Source organism: Pan paniscus, chromosome 17, assembly GCF_029289425.2.
Source record: "Pan paniscus chromosome 17, NHGRI_mPanPan1-v2.0_pri, whole genome shotgun sequence".
In the NCBI taxonomy this organism is placed as follows: domain Eukaryota; kingdom Metazoa; phylum Chordata; class Mammalia; order Primates; family Hominidae; genus Pan; species Pan paniscus.
In genome coordinates, this window is record NC_073266.2 from 48,389,169 (window position 1) to 48,413,046 (window position 23,878).

General features: G+C 36.6%; 1 protein-coding gene across 1 annotated transcript in view; it reads right to left on the reverse strand.

Annotated features, from left to right (window-relative positions):
* Nucleotides 1–5,258: 5,258 nt before the first annotated feature.
* Nucleotides 5,259–23,878, reverse strand: part of DSC3 (desmocollin 3) — a 53,951-nt gene continuing 35,331 nt past the window's right edge. The window contains exons 12-16 of the mRNA XM_003830264.7: nucleotides 23,039–23,263; nucleotides 20,286–20,510; nucleotides 17,757–17,878; nucleotides 12,674–12,931; nucleotides 5,259–10,256 (exon numbers count right to left, since the gene is read on the reverse strand). Of these exons, the coding sequence (XP_003830312.2) occupies nucleotides 10,059–10,256; nucleotides 12,674–12,931; nucleotides 17,757–17,878; nucleotides 20,286–20,510; nucleotides 23,039–23,263 (1,028 nt within the window). The 3' untranslated portion in view covers nucleotides 5,259–10,058. The remainder of the gene's footprint in view (nucleotides 10,257–12,673; nucleotides 12,932–17,756; nucleotides 17,879–20,285; nucleotides 20,511–23,038; nucleotides 23,264–23,878) is intronic.

The window sequence follows — 23,878 nt, forward strand, 5'->3', positions numbered from 1 at the left end:
TGAAGAATGGGATAGGCATGGTGGCTCACGTCTGTAATCCCAGCACTTTGGGAGGCTGAGGCGGGTGGATCACTTGAGGTTAGGAGTTTGAGACCAGCCTGGTCAACACGATGAAATCCCGTCTCTACTAAAAATACAAGCACAAAAATTAGCCGGGCGTGGTGGTGTGCGCCTGTAATCCCACCTGCTTGGGATGCTGAGGCAGGAGAATTGTGTGAACCTGGGAGAGGGAGGTTGCAGTGAGCCGAGATCACACCGCTTCACTCCAGTTTGGGCGACAGAATGAGACTCCATCTCAAAAAAAAAAAAAAGAAGAATGTTTTAAAAAAAGAAGAGAAGGCAAAGAAAGAAGATGAAAAGGAAGAGAAGGAAAAAAAGAAGAAAACATGTGCACAAACATTTAACCTATGGTGCAGACACTATTATAGCTCATGTCTCTGCTCTGCTCAAAACCATCCAATAGATCTTATTCAAAGTGAGATCCCATATCATTATTACTTTTTAAATTTTGCTTGTTTGTTTGTTTGCTTGTTTTGAGACAAGGTCTCACTCTGTCACCCCGGCTGGAGTGCAGTGACACAATCATAGCTCACTCAGCCTCCAACTGCTGGGCTCAAGTGATCCTCCTGCCTCAGCCTCCCAAGTAACTTGGCCTACAGGCATGTGCCACCACACTAGCTAATTTATTTAATTATTTGTAGAGATGAGGTCTCACTATGTTGCCCAGACTGGTCTTGAGCTCCAGATCTCAAGCAATCCTCTCGTCTCAGCCTTCCAAAGCACTAGGATTATAGATGTGAGCCACCATGCCTGGCCTCCCATCTGCTATCACAGTCAATGACCCTACAGACTCTGGCTTCCCACTGTTGCCTTTTCTTCATTTCCTGTTATTCAGTCAAGTTCAGCTGCATCCACTTTATTGAACATATCAAGCAAAATAGCACCTGAGGGCCCTTGAGTTAGCTGTTTCCTTTCCCCAGAAGTTCTCTGCCCATTTTTGCCGCATGCCCACTGGCTTGCCCCCTCACTTCCTTTCACTTTCTTCAGGTCTCTACTCAAATACTGCCTTTTCGTAAGGGCGTCCTTCGACCACTCTTAATAAAATAAAAACCTGCCATCGTTCTCTATGCCCCTCACTCTGCTTTATTTTTCTTCGTGTTATTTATTGCTGCATGATGTATTATACATGTATTTGTACATTTGTTTATTACCTGTCTTCCTTCTGTTTCTGGGATGCAATTGACAAGAGAACACAGATTTTGACTATTTTATTCACTGCTACATCTTTAGCCTCTAGAATTGTGTGTGCTTGGCATGTGGTAGTTCACCAAGAAATATTTGTGAAAGTTTGAATGACTGAATAACTGAACAATCAAATGAAGAGCCCTGTTTTAGAAAACGAACTGAAACACAGAGAAACTAAGTAGCTTGCCCAGGTCACTTGGAAAGTTAAACATTTTTCTCATGGTAAGCCAAACAATTATTATACCTGTTTGGAACATAACTTGCATTCAAACTTGAAGCTTATATTTTGTCTGTGTGTGTGCATGTGTCTGCATGTGTGCAAGTGTCTGCATGTGTGCGTGTGCCTGCTTGCATATGTGCATGTGTGCATGTGTCTGCGCGTGTGTGTGCCTGTGTGTGTGCGCATGTGGGCCTGTGCATGTCTGTGTGTGTGCGCGTGTGTGTGTGCATGTGTGAGTCTGTGTGTGCATGTGCATGTGTGTGGGGGTGTGCGTGTGTTTGCGCATCTGTGTGCACATGTGTGTCTGTGTGTGTGTATGTCTGTGTGTGCGTGGGTGTGCATGTATGCATGTCTGTGTGGGTGCGTATGTGTGCGTATGTGTGCGTGTGTGTGCGCACGTGTGTGCACGTGTGCGCACGTGTGCGCATGTGTGTTTATGTGTTGTCCTTATCTTTGGATCATTGTTCTTTTGTTGCCTTGTCCTCGTCTATCAAGACAATAATCTGATTCTGTTGTTAGTTTGGTATGCATGTTGATGTATAGATTGGAGATAGGAAATTATGATAGTAGCTGACATAATTTGTTTAATTGGATTACCAAGAAAATCGGGTGAGAAAGATTGGTTAGATTCAAAAATTACAACTTTTTGAAGTGCCAGTATAAAATAGTATTTTTAAAAATTTTTTGAGAAGTCCTCTTCTGAAGATCTTAAGAGCAGAAATCCTTCACTTTGATTTCCAATTAATTGAAGAGGCATATAATCCTTGAAATTCAGACACAATCTATGGATTAAAGAATGAGGAGAACCCTAATTTTAACCTAATTAAATTGTGTTTTTGTTTCACTCTTGCCACCTGCCTTAATGGGAAGGATGTCAAGATAAAGACAAAAGTTATGAAAAAATAAAGGCATATTTTCTACATCTGAATTTGTGATTGATTATATGATTTGTAGTCTAAGTTAATACATAAATAAAATGGAATTCCTTCTAAATGATATGTGATCTTTCTGGATCAAGAGGCTGAGGTGACTGGCTTTCTTTTGAAGAGTACATTTCAAGGTTTAGACTGAGAAAGGTATTCATGTTACACTACTCTGAGACATCGCTTTGTGGATCAGAGATATCCCACTTCACTAAGGTAGAACAACAGAAAAAAATGTGACTAAACCAATATGATTCTGAGAAAACTCATGTCACTTCTTTCTTCTCTACTTTTGTTTTCTCTTTCTATGCCTTATATGTTTAAGACCTTTTTTTATATTTCCCCAAATAAACTTACATAATAATACATATCTGCTTTAACGTGTCTGTAATGATTCATATTAAGAAAAAAAACAGAGATCTCAATGTATTAGAAATTTCTGTGAAATTCTTCTTTAGCTTGGAACACATCACATTATGTCATAGAAACTTGAAAAGTCTATGAGCCATAATTTTAATGTCACAGCACAATTCTGTAACTGGTAGTGCAATTTACGCAGAATCAGATTACATATGTACAGGGAGTGAATCTATTAAGGTTAAAACTAAAATCTATCTTTTAATAAAATAAATTACACATTTGTATTGCACAATGCTCATTTACCTTAAGGTATTTGGAAAATAAAACAATAAAATCAATATAAATTATGTGAGAATTCAGTAGCAAAATACTCAGACCCCTTGTGGAATCATATTGCATCTATTAGTTTGAGCCACACAATAGTGTTCATAGTGCATATATTCCTCCCACTATGGTTGCATTGTGCATGGGAGGCAGAGAAATATTCTTGAACGGGTAAGTAGCAGCTGTAGCTTTCTTCAGATTGGTTTCTGAAGATCCTTTTCTCTTTGAAGTTGTCTTTACTAACAGTCCTGGCACTGTCAATGAGTCTGTCCAGCCCCACGTGTCTATTCCTGTTTGTTCATGGGCGTGGGAGAGGTCTGAGTCACTGAAGGGTGTGTCCCCCACTTTCTTGTAGATACTTGAAAAGGAGCCATGCACACTGGTGCCCAGAGGCAAAGGCAGAACACCTGGAGGACTCACGTGGAACTTACGTAACCCACCCCCTCCAAAAAAAAAAACGAAAAGTGCAAACCAGTTTATCTCAAAAGGAAATGTTTCTTGCCTCTCTTTCATTAATTTCCAGTTGTTTTTTTGTTTGACTAGTGGCTAAGAATCTCAGTTCACTTCTCCTATGTTCCAGAAATTAACTTCTCTTATTTTTCTGTTGGTCAGTTTCTATTTAGAGTCCTAACTGAACCAAAGTAGTAGAGATAAATCTCAGTCTTTTGGGATTTTTTCACCCCAATGTTTCTGAGGCTGAGTGTAAATTTTGCCTACTCCTGTGGGGTAGTAAGAGTTCTGGGTAAATTTTGCCTACTCCTGTGGGGTAGTAAGAGTTCTGGGTAAATTTTGCCTACTCCTGTGGGGTAGTAAGAGTTCTGGGTAAATTTTGCCTACTCCTGTGGGGTAGTAAGAGTTCTGGGTATGACCATCTGGTGTTTGGTCATAAACTTACACAGGTGGTCACTGAGGCAGCTCTTACTCCAGTCATGGTCACCTGGGAGCTTCAGACCAGGAATTTCCATGTTAATTTTATGGTTTACTTACATAGTAGCTAAGAAGCACTGAGAGGCAAAGTTGCTTAAATGGGATGGGAGCTGGGCAATAAGAACAAATCAAACACCAGAAAAGAAAAAAAAGTGTTACAGAATTTTTGTGTGTATTACAATCTCATGCTTTTGGGGAGAAAAACTAATTTCTTCCCCATCTTCCCAGGTGCCCATACTAAATCCTGTGGTCTGTCTGTTCTCTGGAAGGTAAAATGTTGGGCAGCCAACAGACAGGGACAGAAGCTCCTGGGGAGGGTCTCTTGAAACTCAACAAAGCACAGTCTGGGAGAAAGAGCATCTTATATAGAGGCAAATGTGATCATTTTTAAGTAGATTTGATGCTGCTACTTTTTTGGTGAATTTATTTTAGAGCAGAGGCTAGTATTTTAGTGCAAGCCACTCTCAATCATGAATGTAAAAAGTCTAGGCAAGGACTCCCTAAAGATGTTCAGTGGTGTTACACAGAACGTGTTCTGGCACAGGAATGTAGCATGTTATTTTCAGCAGACATTACCCTCCAGAATGGATTCTATTTTAGACAGCATGCTGACTAATGCATAGAGCAGTTTGACAGAAACATGGATCCATTTAGACAGTTCAGATCTGAACAACAGCAGATTTTCAACTCATTTCAAATTTTTAGAAGGTTTTACCCTTTTGAGTATAGTAGAATTATGCTTGGATTTATAAATTTTTATCCAGAAGGTATTTTCCAGCTTAAATAAAATTAAACAATTTTAATTTTTCCAAAGCAAAGTTAAACTAATTTTTAAAATTATTTTAATAGGAATTACTTTCTGCTTATATTTTACAATAAAAATTGAATCATTTGATTAATTGGCCCCTTATATAAAATTAAACCATTTATAGTATTTGCATTGTCAGTTTTCTTTGTGACCATTTATGCTAGCCAATTTTTATAGCTGTAAATTTTTGCCAAGAAGATATGATGCTTCCACAGATAACAAGTATTTGTACATACTGTTATACTTATTATCAGATCTATTTTTGCTTTATCTCATTTGATGTTCCTTTTAAAAATACTCATTTTGAATTTGATAGAAGACTGATAATCATATTTGTTTCTGAGTAAAGCCTGAACAAGTCCTTTCAGATATTCTAGGATTTCATTCCCAAGTAAAGGGATGCATGAAAAGTCCTCATTTCAGTGAAAGAAGCCAGACACACAAGGCCACATATGTACGATTTCATTTATATGAATGTCCAGAGTAGGCAAATCCATACAGACAGAAAAGATATTAGTGGTTGCCAGGGGATAATGCAGGGAGGGGAAGAGGAGAATGACTGCTTAAAAGGCTTCCTCTTGGGGTGATGAAGATGTTCCAGAACTAGATAGTGGTAACAGTTGCACAACATTTTAAATGTACTAAAGTCACTGAATTATACACTTTAAAATGGTGAAAATGATGAATTTTAACCACTCATAACCATGTTTTATGAATTTTACCATTTTTTAAGTAAAGGGAAAAGAAGGTTCTGAGATTCAAACCTTTGCAATCAAAATAAACTGTCGAATACAGAAGGCCGTAAACATATTCTGAATACTATTTAATTTTTCTGCCCATGAAACCAAGCCTAATTCTAAATAATATAAGAACCAAAATAAACTGTCTAAGCTGGTATTAACCTTTTTCTTAAATTAAAAATGTTATCAGGTTGATAGGTGCAGCAAACCACCATGGGACACGTTTACCTATGTAACAAACCTGCACATCCTGCACATGTATCCTGGAACTTAAAATAAAATAAAATAAGTGTTATCAATGTTCATTGTGAAAAAATCAATACAGAAAGAATAAATTATCAATTCCATTGTCTGGAAATCATGTTTCGGGATTATATATATGCACAAACTTTATTTCCCTAAAAAGAGATTAGATATTGTTCGGTAGTATATCCAACTACATAATTTTACCAACTACCTCACACTTATAATTCTTTTACTATGTGTAGGCAGTGTTCTATGTACTTTAGGTATATTAACTAATTTAATCATTCAGCAACCCCATGAGGTTGGCATTGTTCATTGATTTTAATGAGAAAGCTAAGAGAGGAAATAAGTAGCCTTTCAAAGGTCACACAGAAGTAAGTGACAGATCCAGGATTCATATCCAAGCATTCTGGCTCTAGTGTCCATGCTTCTCAACCATTATGACCCAATATTCAACCAAATCAATACTGAAGGACACGTGAAATGTATCCGGTATTTTGCTATTACAAACAAAAATCCAATGAACATTCTTGAAGCCATACACAAAAATAATGGTTACAATAGAAGTTACTGGAATTGAAATTTTGGTTCAACCTATATTAAAATGTAAGGCTTTTGATATAGCTAATAGATTTTTGAAATGATCAGTCTTAACGTTTGTAGGGGAGCACACTCCTGCATGGGGAAAAGATTCACTGTGAAGCACAGAGCACCTTTATGGTTGGATCATCTTGTCATTAAAGTTCAGGCGTTATCTATCCTGTAAGTGGCAGAATCAAGACTGCAATATTGCCTGCTTTTCTTTTTAACTCATGTTTTCCCTTGACTACACTGGTCCTCAAAGTAAAACCCCTGTGTCAATGTACTATTCATGGAATACTCTGCAATTATAACCACCTTCTAATACTTTTAATACCCAATCAAAATTTATTATACATATGTATAATAGATACTCATCTGTAAAGCTGTGCTTCAAAACAGTGATCTCTTCCCAACATTACAATATATATTAATGATGTCGACAATTTGATAATGAAACATTGTCCAAAATATTCCCCATTAATACAACAAAGACATAATTGAGTATTTCTATTTCCATGCCAGCCAAAAGCATAATTTTGCAAAGTGATCATCTTAGAATTATTTAATCTCTAAATACAGCAAAAACAAGAAACCAAGTTAATATTGTTTTATTACATCTCCCCATATCTGTAAATATTACTTTACGCATCCAATTTTTGCTTATTTTAAGCAGCCAAGTTTCTTTAAGAGCAAAGTAACTTCTTTTAATAGCAATATTAAAGCTCTGTTTAAAACATTGCAAAACAAACCCCACTGCATTTTAGACAGCTGCTTCCTTATAAAAGTAAGAAAAAACATTCTGTACTTTTACATAAAAAATTCTAAATCATTCACTGGGGTAAAAATGAAACCTTTAAAAATATATTTTCTTGCACACTCAAATACCATAAATTTCACCTTACACATATAAGGAAATAATAATACTACATATGTGAAAATATAGAAATGAATCCCTAAAATTAAATTTTCATTTGAGAGAAAAGAATTACAAATTAGGGCATACATGCAGACCAGGTGGTTTTCAGCATGTTCAAAGAACAAAGAGATGGTTAGAGGTTTTATAAACAGGGAAGTGATACTGGTTGCTCTTTGAGAAAGTTTATCGGCACTAGTAAGGTCCTGGGGAGGTAGCAGGTTTTGATCGGTGAGTGAGGGAGTGCACAAAACACAGTGGGTGTTTCAGTAGCCATTAGATAAAACTGGCTTCTGGTTACAGCAGGAAATTTCAGCATCTAGGCTTGCAGAGAATTCCATTCTCAGACCAATATTTTGTGCCCTGAGTTCTTTCTCCCCCTGGCTTCTCGACTGTCTTTTGGTTGAGTATTTCAAGATTGATCCAATTCGTATGATCAACTTTCACACATGTTCAAAATGATTACATTAAAAGAAGAAGACTTTAAACGGAAAACAAGGCCGGGAGCGGTGGGTCATGCCTGTAATCCCAGCACTTTGGGAGGCCGAGGCAGGCGGATCACGAGGTCAGGAGATCGAGACCATCCTGGCTAACACAGTGAAATCCCGTCTCTACTAAAAATACAAAAAATTAGCCGGGCGTGGTGGCGGGTGCCTGTAGTCCCAGGTACTCAGGAGGCTGGGGCAGGAGGATGGCGTGAACCCGGGAGGCGGAGCTTTCAGTGAGCAGAGATTGGAGCCACTGCACTCCAGCCTGTGCGTCAGAGCGAGACTCCGTCCCCCCTCCCCAAAAAAAGGGGGGGGAATAAAAAGTCTAAGTCTAAAACACATAGATTTTAGGGTCAAATTAGAAAACAGAAAACGTAGGAATAAATCAGAATTTTAGATACACATTTAATTCATAGATCTTCTTAGTGCCCAGAGGGAGGGCTGCAGAAGGAATACAACAATTCCCATGAATGCCTTGTTTGTTCTGCACAACCAGTTCAGGCTCATCCTGCAAATGCCTTCAGACTCATCATGCAGTCAGCTCTGTCTCCTTGATTTCTTACTCCAAATAAGGTGAGCCATACCTCACCGGACTCAAATGGCAGTTGCCATTGGCCTGAGAAAGGAAAAGGCAGTGCCAAGCCTAGGAAAAAGTATGAAGCAGACGATGTTGCCTTTACTCCCACCCATATTCCTTGTGGCCTCTCCTTGCCCTTGAAGGCCTGCATCTTCCTGTTGCCCTCTGACTGTACAAATAACCTACTTGGGCTGCTTTCTCCCAAAGTTCCCTCTGTTCTAAAATGACAACTTGATCTTTTTCTTTTATACATTCAAAATGTCTATTTCTTCTATTATTTTAAAATTTCTCTGGAGAAAGCAAACTGATTAAAAATGAATTCATGCTGAAGGATGGTGGAAAACTTGGAGTCACTTAAGGGAATCTCTGCTGGAGGTGTTGCTTTAGCAGAAAGGCGAAAGAAGGGGGCCCACAAGGCCCGGCTTTCCTTGATTCACGCCAATGCCACTCAGAAGAAGGGCAGTGAGGAGAAAAATGAAATTTTGTAGCTCCTAGACCTGATCAGGTGTCAAGTTTGTGGGGCTTAGGTTTAAGGACAATCAATCTCCCCAGGGTGCTTTCAGTAAGATCCTCCCCTCAGCTCCCTCTAGCCTCTAAACTCTAGGAGGACATGGTTATTTGGATCTAAATTAAAAAGATGTTGGTCACTATGAGAGAGAATAGAAACAGCAATAGAGGATTTAACTTCAGTAAAGGTAAGTTTTAAAATGCTTTTTGTTATTAGCTCCCCAAAAAAAACATCTCATCTCTGGACCCTTGCTACCAAAAAGCAGGGAACCCTAGCTGCAGCGAGTATTCCCCAGTTTGCTACTAACTTGTGGATGCAGAAATCTTGAAACAGACTGCAAAGCAAAGCTACTGTTCCATTGGATTCCCTATTTCCTTCCCACAGAAACCAGAAAAGTTTAATTTATTTACAATTTTAAACAAATTACACAAATTGGACAGGAACTATTTCCTCATAGACTCAGTTATAATGCAACATTTAAGAGCCCAGGCCTAGGAAGCTCTCTCTTTTTTCTATTGTAGGACAAACTATACCCCAGCCTCATTTCAAGTTTTTACCATTTTCCTCTTTGTTCTCATTTCATTTTAAATATTGCGTTGATTAATAATAATATACACACACACATTTATTTCCAACTATATTCCTATAGAAAATTGCTACTTCATAGGGCACTTCAACACATTTTGCCTCCAAAGTCAAATGAATTTGGTAGTGCAGTAGGGGTGAGTCCCAGTTCTTTATGAGCTGCAACATTTTTAATTTAATTCAGTCTTCATTGTTTCTTTTCCAAAACTTTCTTCACATACTGATACTCAATATTTCTTGTTTATTTTTTAAACTATCACTTAAAGTGAATATATAATAATGTGACATTAGCATAACTTAGCTATTGTTGGACTAATATTTATCCAACATATTTATTACTAAAATATCCGTAAAAAAAAAAAAGAACAGATGCTTTAGAGACCTTAATTCCAGTGCTGGAGTTTGAGATTTACCAGTTGTCTGTTTTAACATTTTTCACTTTTTGGAAAAGATAAGCAACAACTTGCTTTAAAAATATAAATTGGTGAGTAGCATAATTCAAAATTGAGAAAAAAAATCATCATATACATACATGTTGAAATTGAACTTTACAATATTATTTTTGGAAACCTCCAGAATGTCTGACAAAGACCTAATTGTAGCACTGTGACATTATCTCTTTGTGCATGCTTCTGCTAATGTAATAAATTTGGGTTCCAAATTATTTAAAAAGTCAAGGCCATCTTCTTCCTGTTTTTCACTGCAGCAGCCCACAGAACCAGCTGGAGATCCTCTTCCCTCATAGTTATAAGTGAGGACATAATCTTGGGATGGCATGCGGTCTTCATTCTGATTACATCGATGCAATTTCTGTAAAATTTTTTAAAAAATGAATTGCATTATAGTTTTAAACAACTTAAATGTATGAACATAAAATTTATTTTTATTTACCTTTTATGTTTAATTTTTAACCAGTGTGTCCTCTAATGGATTCCTACACACAAAAAATGCAAATGATTGGTCTATATCACAACCATACCATAAAGTCAGCATAGTTTACATTTCTAGTGATCCATATAAATAAAAAATTATGTATACAAGTTTCATATTTAAGTACATTCAAGTTGTCATTAACTGCTTATCCCTAAATTTTATACACAGAGGTCAGCCTCGTCTAAAAAATAGAGACAATAGTCATACTGGTTAGGAGTTTGAGATAGGATTTCAAACAGCCTTGGCTGTGAGTCAAAGCTCTGGCTTAACCAACTAGCTATATGACTTTGGGCAAGTGACCAAATATCCTTTAGTCTCAGTGACCACCTAACAAGATTATTTTAGAAATTAATGACAAAATAATGACACATAATACACATATTATGCCCAGCACATATTAAAGGTACAATACATGTTAACTTGAATCACTATTATATGCAGTTATAAAGTAGGTAGGATTTACCACATTAACTTCAGAAGCAAGTTTCCAAGATACTCAAACATGGCAAAATATATACATTCATCGAAAAGTTCAATGAAATTAAAAAGAATGAACATGACCCATATTGCAAAAACTGGGCTTTTATAATGAAGACGCCATGCATTCAGCCACATCTACCCTCTCTGCCACTGGCCTGTCTGCCAACTCATCAACTGCCATGTCTCCTCCCTTTCCTCACCTGTGTGCCCACTCCTTGCCTATGTGGAGTTCATTGGCATGGCTTACGTTCTTTCTTCATGACATTGTTAGCCTTACCTCCCATTACCTGGTGTGCAACTGAGGAACCCTCCTAAGACTATGTCTTAAGCTTCACTCCATCTCAACCTGATATTACATAAATACTGACTGTCTAGAAGTAGAAAAAGAATTAACACTTGAATTTGACCCTCCAAAATGCTATGGATACATAACCTACAGCCCTATGCCAGAGTATCACCCATTTGCATTCCATTCAAGGATTAAAGGTCTACTGTTTGTCCTGCAATGGCACTGGTATCCTCTGATAAAAGAGGTAAAAATTTAGTCCAGAAGAGTGTCTAATCCAATGACTTTCTACCTAGCTGCACATTTGAATCATCTCAGAAATGTAAAACAAAAACAAAACAAACAAAAAACCCCAAATTCATTAAATTAGAATCTTTTAGAGTAGAACACAGCCATTAGTTATGTTTTAAAAGCTTCATAGAGGATTTTGCCAAGCCAAGTGGCTCATGCGTATAATCCCGGCACTTTGGGAGGCCAAGGTGGGTGGATCACTTGAGCCTGGGAATTGGAGACCAACCTGGACAACATGGCAAAACACCTTCTCCACAAAAAATACAAAATTTATCCAGGTGTGGTGGTGTATACCTGTAGTCCAAGCTACTCAGGGGGCTGACATAGAAGGATCACCTGAGCCCAGGAGGTCAAGGCTGCAGTGAGTGGAGATTGCACCACTGAACTCCAGCCTCAGCGACAGAGCAAGACCCTGTCTTAAAAAAAAAAAAAAAAAAAAAAAAAAAGAAAAGAAAGAAAAAAGCTTCTGCTTCATAGGCAATTTTGGTATGAACAGAGAATTCCTTATTTTAATTCCTTCTTTCTTTCATATTCTTGCTTTCCTTAAAATAAAAGCACTTTACATTTGCATGGTGCTTTGTATATTTAAAATATATCCTGCAATGGTGACTATAGTTAATAATAGTATATGTTATATTTCAAAATTGCAAAGAAAGTACATTTCAAATGTTCTCACCACAAAAAATAAGTATTTGAGGTGATGCATATGTTAAGTGTGATTTAATCATTCTACATTGCAGACATAAATCATAATATCACTTTGTGCCCCATAAACATATACAATTAAATTTTGTCAATTTGCAATAAGATAAAAATATATATAAATCATGCTATTTAATCTTTATCCTAAAACTGCATACAAATGTTGGTGTTTTCACAGAGAAATACAGATTTCATTTGAAAAGTTTGTAATTGTGAGGAACTAGAATTGCTTTCGCAATCTTCTATATCAAAAGGGTTCATGAGGTAAATACACAACTAAAAATGAGACATTAGTGAAGAATATTAAAAACCTCCTATATTTATGGGATTTTATAAATTAAATGAAATATGAAAAATGAAATAAAATCTCTTTTAAATTAAATAATGTAGCAAAATCAAAGAGCACGGGAAAATGTAAAGAGCAAGCAAGAGAGAGCCCACAGAAAAATATAGAAAATATATGTTAATTTGAATTGTCTATTTTTCTCCATTCGGAGGTTTAAATTTTAGACTCAAAACACCTAAGGAAACTCACTTCACCGAGACGGGGTTGAGTAAAACTGTGCCACTCCGAGTAAGTGTATCTGCAGTTGTCCACCTTCGTGTGTCCTCCCCTGCAGGAGTCCAGGGTGTGATGATGCCCAGCCCCCCGGCAGGATTCCAAGGTCTGGTTTCCGCCTTTCATCATTTCAATGGTTTCCTGCCCTCCATTTTTCATTCCTGATCCCATAGTACCACAAAAACCTTGGCTAGAGTTGTTGGCAGTTTGGGTCATAAATCCATTGGCAGAGCACTGAAATAATAAAATAAAATAATTCATGTTGAGAGGAAATGGATTCTAAGTTGTCATGAGAAGGCAAAGGAGAGAGAATATTTGTTCAACCTTTTATTCATTCATTCATTCATTCAACAGACATTTATCAGTTTCTAATTATGTGCCCAGATACCGTCTTCATTCATTTTGTGCTGCTATAACAGAATACCTGAGACTGGTTAATTTTTAAAGAACAGAGATTTATTTCTTACAGTTATGAAGTCTGGGAAGTCCAAGATCAAGGAGTTCACATTTGGCGAGGGCCCATCCCATGGCAGAAGGTGGAAGGGCAAAAGAGCATGAGTGAGAGGGAGAGGGAGAGAGGGAGAGAGGAGCAAAAGGGGACTGAACTTGCTTTTACAATAAGCTTTCATGATAATAAACCCATTCCCATGATAAGGACAGTAATCCATTCATGAGAGCAGAGCCCTCATGACCTAATCACCTACTGAAGGTCTCACCTCTCAACACTGTTGCATTGGGGATTAAGTTTCCAACATATCAGCTTTTAGGGACAAATTTCACCATAGCAAATGCAAAAGCCTAGGGATATAAAGATAGACATAGTCTCTCGATGGCTCCAAGAAGATCTTATTCCAGGGAGAGAGAAAAACAAATACTTTGAGAATGTGATTACTCTACTATGTGGGTGAACACAAAATGTTACAAGAGCACAGAAGTAGAGCATTAAAATTCAAATCCAAACAGGGTAAGTGGAATAGAACAGGTAACTGGAAAAACTCTGAGCTAAGAGACTAGGGACTAGTAGGAGTGGGACAAACAAGGCAACCACTGTAGAAGGGTCTGGAGGCAAAAGGCAAACAATGTCCTTCAGGGGTCCCCAACTTCAATCAGTTGAGAACAGCTACCACATAAGATTAGGGTTGGGGGGAGGCTAGAAAGGTTATAAAAGGCCGTAAAATATAAAGATCTATATGCTATGCTAAAAAAATAGACTTTATTATGAAGATTACAGGGACTGTGAAGAATTTTAACTCATTACAGAGAGAAACACATTTCAAAAATATCATTCTAGGCAATAATGTGGAAGACAAATAAGAAGACAAATTTAAGTTCATGGAGATCAGATGGGGGTCACTGCATCTGATCTGATCTGATATTCCAGGTAAAAATGATAAGGACCTAAGCCAAGGAGGAAGCAGTGATGACTGAAAGAAGTAGATGGACTCCACAGAGAGTCTACAAGTATCTAGATGGATGAGGCAATCAAGGACAGAGTCAGAAATTATTCTTTTGTGTTCCATGAAGGCAAACAGGTAGAAGGTACAACTCACTGAAACAGGGAGGAAAGATGTGCTTATGGGCAAGAGGAGAGTGAGCAACTAAAGTTTGAACATGGTAAACATTAGAAACGTGGGATATCCAAGATGAATATATGAATATGCAGATTTGGAACTCAGATGAGAGATTTGAGCTGGAGATATAATTCTGGGAGACACTCCCAAATAGGTGATAGTTGGGGCCATGGGAATAGAGGACCTATCCAGAGAAAATTGTCAACCAAAATAAAAAAGGGCTAAGGATAGAACCACAAGAAAAATCACATTTTAAGGGGAGGGTAAGAAAAACACAGCTGTGACAGGCCAGATCTGAATAGCCACTGAGATAACAGAGAAAACCAAAGTGGCAGGACCCTGAAGCCATGAAGAGAGAATATGGTAAGGAGTGGGAGCAGCCAATGATGTTAACAACAACAACAGAAAAATCACAGCAAGGTAAGAATGGGTTCAATTAAAGTATAAGCGCCCATTGGGTTTAAGTGAAAGAATAGCCATTGATGAGCTTTGCCAAAAGAATTTCCAGGGAGTGCTGGGTAAGCAGGAAGGAGTATTATAGAGAAATCAAATATAATTTTTTCTTTCCTAAAGTTCAGTTTGAAAGAAAAAGAGAGATGTGGAGGGAACTAGAGGATGACAAAGAGTCAAGGAAATGCTTTAAAATGAAAAAGTCTTCATTAAACATTAACTTAATACTGGAACTTCACTCCAACCCTCTGAGCCATAGGACAGAAGTTTAGTTACAGTGGTAACCTCGACATGTCAGTTTTCATTACAAACAGTTACATTACTTTCAGGACAAGAACCTCCATTACATTCAGGTTCCTTTGTGCCACCTTCCTATCAATTTAAATTTTTTTTTCTACTTAAAATGCAGTCTTTAACTAAATTGAAAGATTTTTCAAATACAGATGATTTATTGAACCTGAAATATATCTGCAAAAGTCATACTTACTATCTCATTGCCTTAGAAAAAAATACCAGAAAAAAAGAATTGAAAAGTAGCCATTTGGTGGCAGTGCTACCCTACATTTTTTTACTTAAGTTGCCGTTACAATAAAATTCAATTACAAAAAAGGAAAAAAAAACCCTCCTAATTATTAAATCTTCTTGATGGTATAATTTCGTTGTAATAAACACAAGTTCAAAGATCATATTTCTAAGTGAATAAAAGAGGAATTTAAAATAAACTAAAAGCAATGCTGAGCCTACAAGGCTAGCTTTCATACTTTTATTCTCTGCTCCTTTCTGCCCTCCTCCATCCGCATTTCCCAAAGTTCATTCTCACAGGGTATCAACAACTCTTTATCCATGTCAATAATTTCTAGGTTTACTTTTCCAGTCCTGATTATTCACCCAACTCCTAATCCCATGTGCATGCCTTCAAGTGAAATTCAGATCCAAAGCTAAAATGATCACTTTTACTCATTGTATTAAAGCAAGTTTATAGATTCAAGATGAAATTTTATGTTTTTATATAAATTAATAATTCCAAGCCCATTTTAGAAGTGTTCCTAACACAGAACAGGTACATATTGTGAAATGGCCACTCAATATCATCAGCTCTAGCATTAAATGGCAAAGAACAGATATTAAGTAAAAGTCATCCATGCTGGTCTTAAAAATAAAATAAGAACTTATTATGAGTCAAGGACTGTCAAGGGATTAAACCTGCTTTCTCGCTGGAGAGATCATCACAGGTTTCTACATGTAGGCACGTCAAGCATAGATGGGCTATGATTTTGCATGGTGGTGTGGAGGAGTTGAAGAGAGAAATAGTGAATAAGAAAGGCATCTTCACCCCGAGACATAGAAAAGACTGGATATGTAGTCGTTGTCCCTGGCTATAGCCTCTGCCACTTTGACTCTGCTTTTTACTTTGTTCCTTAAGTTCAGTCAGTCAACAAGCTTATCATTTATACCTTTGAAATATTTCTTATTCATCCCTATCTTAATATAACAATTACCGTCATCCTGGTAGAATTAACTCATGCTTAAACTAAGCTTTCATCTTCCCCAACCCTGATGTCTTCCTATTCTCACTGATCCCCCTACTGACTCAGCTTCACGCTGCTTGATTATACCTCTCTCCTGTAGAAAAGCCTTGGCTGGCTCTCCCTTACCATGAGAATAAATCCGAAATCCTTAGTGCAGCATTTAAAAGTCCTATCTCCCACTTGTTTCTTAATATTCTCTTCTCTAACACCGAACTTCTTTCAAGCCTCTTTTCCAACACATGATTTCTTCTATTCTAAATCAATTTATTTATTATTTGCTAAATAGCCCCTAAACTGTATCATCTCCAGTCTTGTAGGCTATGCTGTTTTCCTCTTCTTTAGCTATTCTCACCATCTCTTCACTTTCAAACCCTTCTTATTCTTTAAGTTACCAAGTAAGCTGTACCTCTTGTCACCAGCCTTTCTGGTTGATCCAAACTACATGAGTACATTTAGGTATCATAGGTATTTTTGAACTCTGACAGTGCTTTATCATATTGGTTTATTGTCATGTTCCTATTTTGCTTTTCCATAAAGTAGGATCTATTTCTCATAAATAAGTTGGCATCTTTTTGAGGTAAGAACATGCCTTGTAAGTACTTTCGTGTATATATATACTTTGTGTATATATATATATATATATATATACTTTGTGTGTATATATATATATATACTTTGTGTGTATATATATATATACTTTGTGTATATATATATACTTTGTGTATATATATATATATATACTTTGTGTATATATATATACTTTGTGTATATATATATACTTTGTGTATATATATATACTTTGTGTATATATATATACTTTGTGTGTATATATATATATACTTTGTGTATATATATATACTTTGTGTATATATATATACTTTGTGTGTGTTTATATATATATATACTTTGTGTATATGTGTGTGTATATATATACTTTGTGTATATATATACTTTGTGTGTGTGTGTGTATATGTATATATATATATATATATATATATATATATACTTTACACAAAACAAGAAGCATAAAAGCACCTCAGAAGTCCTAAGAAATATATAAGGAAAGAGAGTGGCAGTAATCTTCCAAACCCCTCTCCCTTTCTTTTAGATATATCTCATTGATATTTTCCTAGCTATCTTGAGAACTTTTAGCAAGCTTTTTTCCCCATTATAAATGGTCAACAAGTTACATAAACAAATTATATCTGGAAATATACATTGTAGAGTGCAGGCAAAAAAAACTATTGTTATAATAAATACTCAACATCAAAGAACAAGTTTAAACTATGACACTAGAGTGGAAAAAAGATAACTAAAAAAATACATCTGGATTAAGAAGTTTAATAAATTACCACTATATAAACATATGAATATTGACAGACAATATCTATGCCTATGAAATCTGATTCAATTAAAAATATAAATTAACTCCTAAATTTTGAAATGAGTTTATGAGGATGAATTAAATTATCAGAGATACAAATACATATTTATTTAAAAATTACTTACCACTCTATCGTCTCCAGGTGCTTCTGTGTTTGATATAATTAAGTTTTGCTGTGCTAAATCTTCAGGAAAACGTTTCCCTTTAGTTGCACCAAAAACTCCACATACTAAAGTTAGCAATACAGCTGAATTTAAAAATAAAAATAAAATAACTTACTTTAGCATACATAGAATAAAATAATCATCATTTATTTCTTACGACCTAAGGATCAAAGTGGAAAATAAATCCACTAAGCATGGTTTCCCATGAATTATCTTGGCTGTTCTAAGTTAACATGTCACCAGATAGCTTAGGTTTTAGAATCAGAAGCAATCATCTGTATTTTTTCATTATATCTCACTAATTGAATTCTGCCCATCAAAATAAAGTACTTAGAATTATGAGTTAAGCAGTACATAAAGAAAAAAAATCACTGACATTTAAGACAAAGACTTTGAAAAAATTTACTGATTCCCCTAAAAATAATTTTCCTACATGAAATGTAAAAAAAGAATTGTGTACATAAAAACATGAGAAAAACAGACTGCTTTCCTAGAAAAGATTTATCTTTATTGAAACTACTTTGTATCTTGCCTATTAAGAATTATTATTCTAAATCATAATTGTGGGAGATTGAAAATACATGATAATTAAACTAAGAATAACAACAACAATTCTTCCAGTCTAAAAGACCCTATAGTGCATTGGCAAAATCCCCAAACCCAGAGCACTACATATTTTTGTATGGCCTATGAGCTAAGACTTTGTATTTTAAAATGGTTGAAAAAATTCAGAAGAATAAGAGTTTATAATGTGAAAATTACAGCCGGGTGCGGTGGCTCACGCCTGTAATCCCAGCACTTTGGGAGGCTGAGGCGGGTGGATCACCTGAGATCAGGAGTTCAAGACAAGACTGACCAACATGGAGAAACCCCGTCTCTACTAAAAATACAAAATTAGCCGGGCACAGTGGCACATGCCTGTAATCCCAGCTACTCAGGAGGCTGAGGCAGGAGAATCACTTGAATCTGGGAGGCAGAGGTTGCAGTGAGCCAAGATCTTGCCATTGCCCTCCAGCCTGGGCAACAAGAGCAAAACTCTGCCTCAAAAAAAAAAGAAAGAAAGAAAGAAAGAAAAAAAAAAAGAAAATTACATGAAATTCAAATTTTACAGTCCATATATAATGTTCTATTGGAACACAGTAAAGCCCATAATTCACATATTTTTATAGCAGTGTTACTGTTTGAAGGACAGATTTGATTGGATACAATGGAAAACACATGGCCTGCAAAGCTTGACATATATACTATCTAATCCTTTACAGAAAAAGTGTGCCAACTCTTGCCTACCCTACATGGCCCCACACTACCTTTCTGGCTCCATTTCCTAATCCTCTTCCCCTTGTCCACTCTCACCACACTGGTTTCCCTGCCACTCCTTGGTTTCTCCAGACATAATCACAAATTAGGGCCATTCCATTGACTTCCCTCTCTGACTGAAAGTTCTTCCCCCAGGCGTTCCGCCTGGCTCTTTCACCTCTTCCAAAAATCATTAAAAATAATCTTCTCAGACCTAACTCTCTATTGAAAATTGCAATCACTGGCACCAATACCCTCCTCACCAACACACTCCACAGCACTATAGATCCTAATTATTTGCCTCTCTTTTTTTTCCTCCATAGCATTTAATTTATTCATTAACTGTCACAAGGCAGAATGATTGTTTTTGCTTGTTTGTTTGTTTGTCTTTCCCTATTTTTCCTAAGCACCTAGAACAGTTTCCTGCCTACAGTAGGTGTTTGATATATGTTTATTTTTTGACTTGATGAAAAATAATGAACACATTAGAAATTTACTACGTACTGTTCTAAGCACTTCACATGCATTACCTCATTTAATCCTCAGTGCTACACCATATGGTAGGCTACTACAGTTATTCCTTTTACAGATGAGGAAATGAAGCACAGTTAAGTAATTTGCCCCAGGTCACATGGCTTACAAGCGATGAAGTTGGGGTACAAACCCAGGCAGTCTGATTCCTGAGTTCTTTGCTCTTAACTTCTACTCTTATCACAAAACAAAGCTAATCTAGGCTGGAGGAGGTTAACAGAATTTAAAATTGGCAAGATATACCCAAGAAGAGACATTGCTGAGAACAGAACATCTCCCATAACTCTGTGGCTGGACGGTAAGACGATATGGAATGAAAGTGGCTTTTAGTGGAGTTTCCTAAGGCAGAAATTTTAGATTGTTCTATTTAGCCTTAAAAGGAATAGCACTGGAACCAAGAAATAAAGACTATTTGTTTGTCAGATTCTGGGAAATCTAAGGAATTTTCAACAATTCTGTCTAAGCATAAAGTCTTTTATCTCAAGAAGGATCATGTTCCCTTCACAGAAAATATTCAAACACAACTCAGGTAATAACACAAAAGGAACTTGGAAAGAGACTCACATCTGATGGATGCTTGGACAAGATTATTTTTTAAACATCTTTTCCCACACCTAGATTTTTTATTATATATTTTAACTTCAAGAAAGTGAAAATACTTACAAAAGGGCAGTGCTATACCCAGCAATATTGCAAGGATTGCCCATTTTCCAAGTATTACTCCTGCACTCCTTGAAGTCGCACGACACTGAGTTGGATGAGTACATTCACACAGATTAACTCTCAATAATTTTGTTGCAGCTTGGCCGGCCCTGTCTTTTACAGTAATAGGAATGGTATATTCTTGAAATCCAGCATTTTTCTGATATGAAAGACGGGCAGCTGTATCTGAAAGAAAATAAAAGAAGTTTATTTTTTAATGACCATTTATTCTTCCCTTAGCATTTGTTTCATCACGCTTGTTTTTGAAGGCATCATTCTCAAGGAACTGCCTGCCAGATGAAAATAAATAAAAATGGAGGACTATCTTCAACCCTTTCAAACTCTAATATTATCTTATATGTATTGTCCCTTGTAATTCCTTAGAAGGGAGCCCTAAAGAACTAATTTGGCATTGGAGTAGCCCAGTAGTATTCCAGTAATGTTTATCTATACAAACTAATAATGTTAGGTTGGCTGTTAACATACACTTCAAGCATTTTTCTTTAGTACCAATGTATCTACAGGTACACACAAATAGTTTCTGAAGTTTACGTTTTCTTATCCATTGACCTTCTAGTATTTGCGCATTATTCATATGGATAAGGTAATTTTTCAAAGCACAATAGATTGTTTACGATTAAAACCTTTGCACCTGGAAGTAATCTTAGTACCAGAAGCTAATTAATGTCACTCAGGCTACTTATAAGGCTTACACAAAACAGAAATATCTATATAACAATTCACTTTTATCAACTCTGATAGTCTTGGTCTCATATTGTCAACTAACCAAAAGCTCCACAGAATTTCAATGGCAGTTACAACCTCCCTGAGCTTTTATAATAGACTAAGTAAAATGAAAAAGTAGCATAATACACACCCTGGAAGTCATCTGGAATTCCTAAGCCTTGATTAAATGCTCTGCTGTAGCTGTAAGAATTTCAAAGATTTTGGCTGCACCTCATACCTGAAGGCTCCCTAGAGGAATATGAATTACCACTTGGGTTTACTTAGGACCCTTCAAGACCACACTGTGTCTAAGGTAAGATCCTTGAAATCTCTCCGCTCCCTCAAGACAACAAGTGGAGCCATAGTCATGTCTCAGTTATTCACAGTAGTGCATTGGCCTCTGATTTTCCTTCATTCAACTCTGCCCCCTTCATATTGTCCTCCTGTCATCAGTGTCACCTTTAAAAGATGTAAATCTTGGAATGGCATTGCCTTATTTGCACATTCCCAATGCATAATTGCTGTCGCCTACTGTACCAAGGTTAGTCCCCTCAGCCTGGCACACAAGGCCCTTCACCACCAGATGCTACCCTTCCTTCCACCCAACCTCTTGACATTCTTACTAAAACCTTCTAGACTCTAATGACATGGATATACTTATTCTCCTGGTATGTTTCTTCTTTTATGCACATTATTAATCAATTATTGAACAAGCAAACATTTATGAAGCAGTTAGTATCTACTAAGCATTAGGCTAGGTGCTGGAAGTACAAAGATGAATTGCAAACGTTCCAGGAAACTCATGTATTGGAAGGGAGAAGTAATCAGATGTTAATACAACAGGAAAGGCACTGCAATGCAGGTAGCGAAGGGTCATGGTGCCACTCCTTCCAATTCAAGACAAACTTCAGAGGTGGAGCATCTCAGCTGGGATTGTGTCTGTCTTGTTCATCTCTATATAAATCCTCAGGATCTGGACGAGTGCTTAATAGATAGTAGATGTTCATAAATATCATGAAAAAAATATCATGCTCATAAATATCAAGCTAAGAAACGGAAAAGGAGGTATTCTATGTAGATATGGTTATATACACAAAAGCCCAGTTGCATGAAAGAACATGGCAGTAACAACAGAATGAAGTATGGATGAAGTACAGAACATGACAGCCCCCAGAAACTGCTACAATAGGCAGCAGCCCCTCAATATTCCTTCCCATATCCCTTCCTATATCCCGCCAAGTTCACTTCCAGGATACCCTAGAGTGCTTGGTCTATACACCCGAGTTCCTCACTTCCAAAGTCAGCTTACAATACAATTTAAACTACACATCTTCTGCTCTCTCCTCACTTCGCTGGTATTATTATTATTATTATTATTATTATTATTATTATTATTTTGAGACGGAGTCTCCCTCTGTCCCCCAGGCTGGAGTGCAGTGGCACCATCTCTCAGCTCACTGCAACTTCCACCTACTGGTTTAAGTGATTCTGCTGCCTCAGCCTCCCCAGTAGCTTGGATTACAGGTGCCTGCCACCATGCCCAGCTAATTTATGTATTTTTAACAGAGATGGGGTTTCACCATGTTGGCCAGGCTGGTCTTGAACTCCTGACCTCAAGTGATCCACCCACCTAGGCCTCCCACAGTGCTGGGATTACAGGCATGAGTCACCATGCCCAGCCACTGGCATTATTTTTAAAAACATGCACACACACACACAAAGTTTGTCTTAATGATAAGCTGCCCAACATTTTAACAAAGCTTTCCTTTGTTGTAAATGTAAATGTTGCCTTCATAAAAATTACATCTTCCTTCATTTTATATATAACAGAGCCCCCATATAATATTTGTAAAAGGTTAGTTTATCCTTCTAAAATATATTAATGAGACTCAGTTTTACTTCATGCTTTGTGTAAGTAAGCAAGTCAATCTATCCTCCAGTTATTCTGTTATTTCAGAGTTTATAAATCATTATTTTTTATTAAATACCATTAACTTTGGTGAGGCTCCACAGTCTACTGATTTCTGGAGAAGTATTGGGCAAACTGAAATAAAATGGAGCTCCATGGACAGGTTCATCGGGATCAACAGCTAAAATGTCGGTATACCCCATTTTTGGTTTGCAAATGACTACATATTCTTGAAGTATTGCTGGTGGATTATCATTTACATCTTCAATGTTCACAGCAAGTGTTCCAGTACATGATCTACCATCTAAGGAGAGAGGAATAAGGTTTAGTGTTATTTTAAAATTCTTTCATAGTTTCTTAAAGAATAAAAAGTCAATTATATTCTATATATATGATCTGTTTTTAAATAAACTGATTATTAAAGGAAATGATAAATAAGAACATAGACGGATAAATAGAATCTGCAGCTAATCTGAAATGACTATTGCTACTGATAATATCAGATACAACTGTCAATAAATCTTTTACCAGAATTACTACCAAATAAAAATAAATGTCTGAATTTCAATCTCTATTTTTGGGGGTTCCAGGTGCCACATGTTAGTAAGCAGTAAAGTGGTTACAGATAAGATTTCTAATCCCAGTATATATTCAAACCACTAGGAAGATTTTTTTAAAATATAAGATTCCTAGGCTCCACAACCAGATATTCTGATTCAGTTAGTCTAACAAAGTATCTACAGATTAATATTTTTATTTTAATATGAAGACAAGGTTGAAAAACTCTAGGTTACTTTAAGGAACAGAATTCAAGAAAAGGATCATTTTGACCTAATATTCAGCTGAACTATATAAAAGCTCAATTTAAAGTGACACAAACGGATGTGGAAGAGTCTGATGAGACCATTTTATCTAGTTT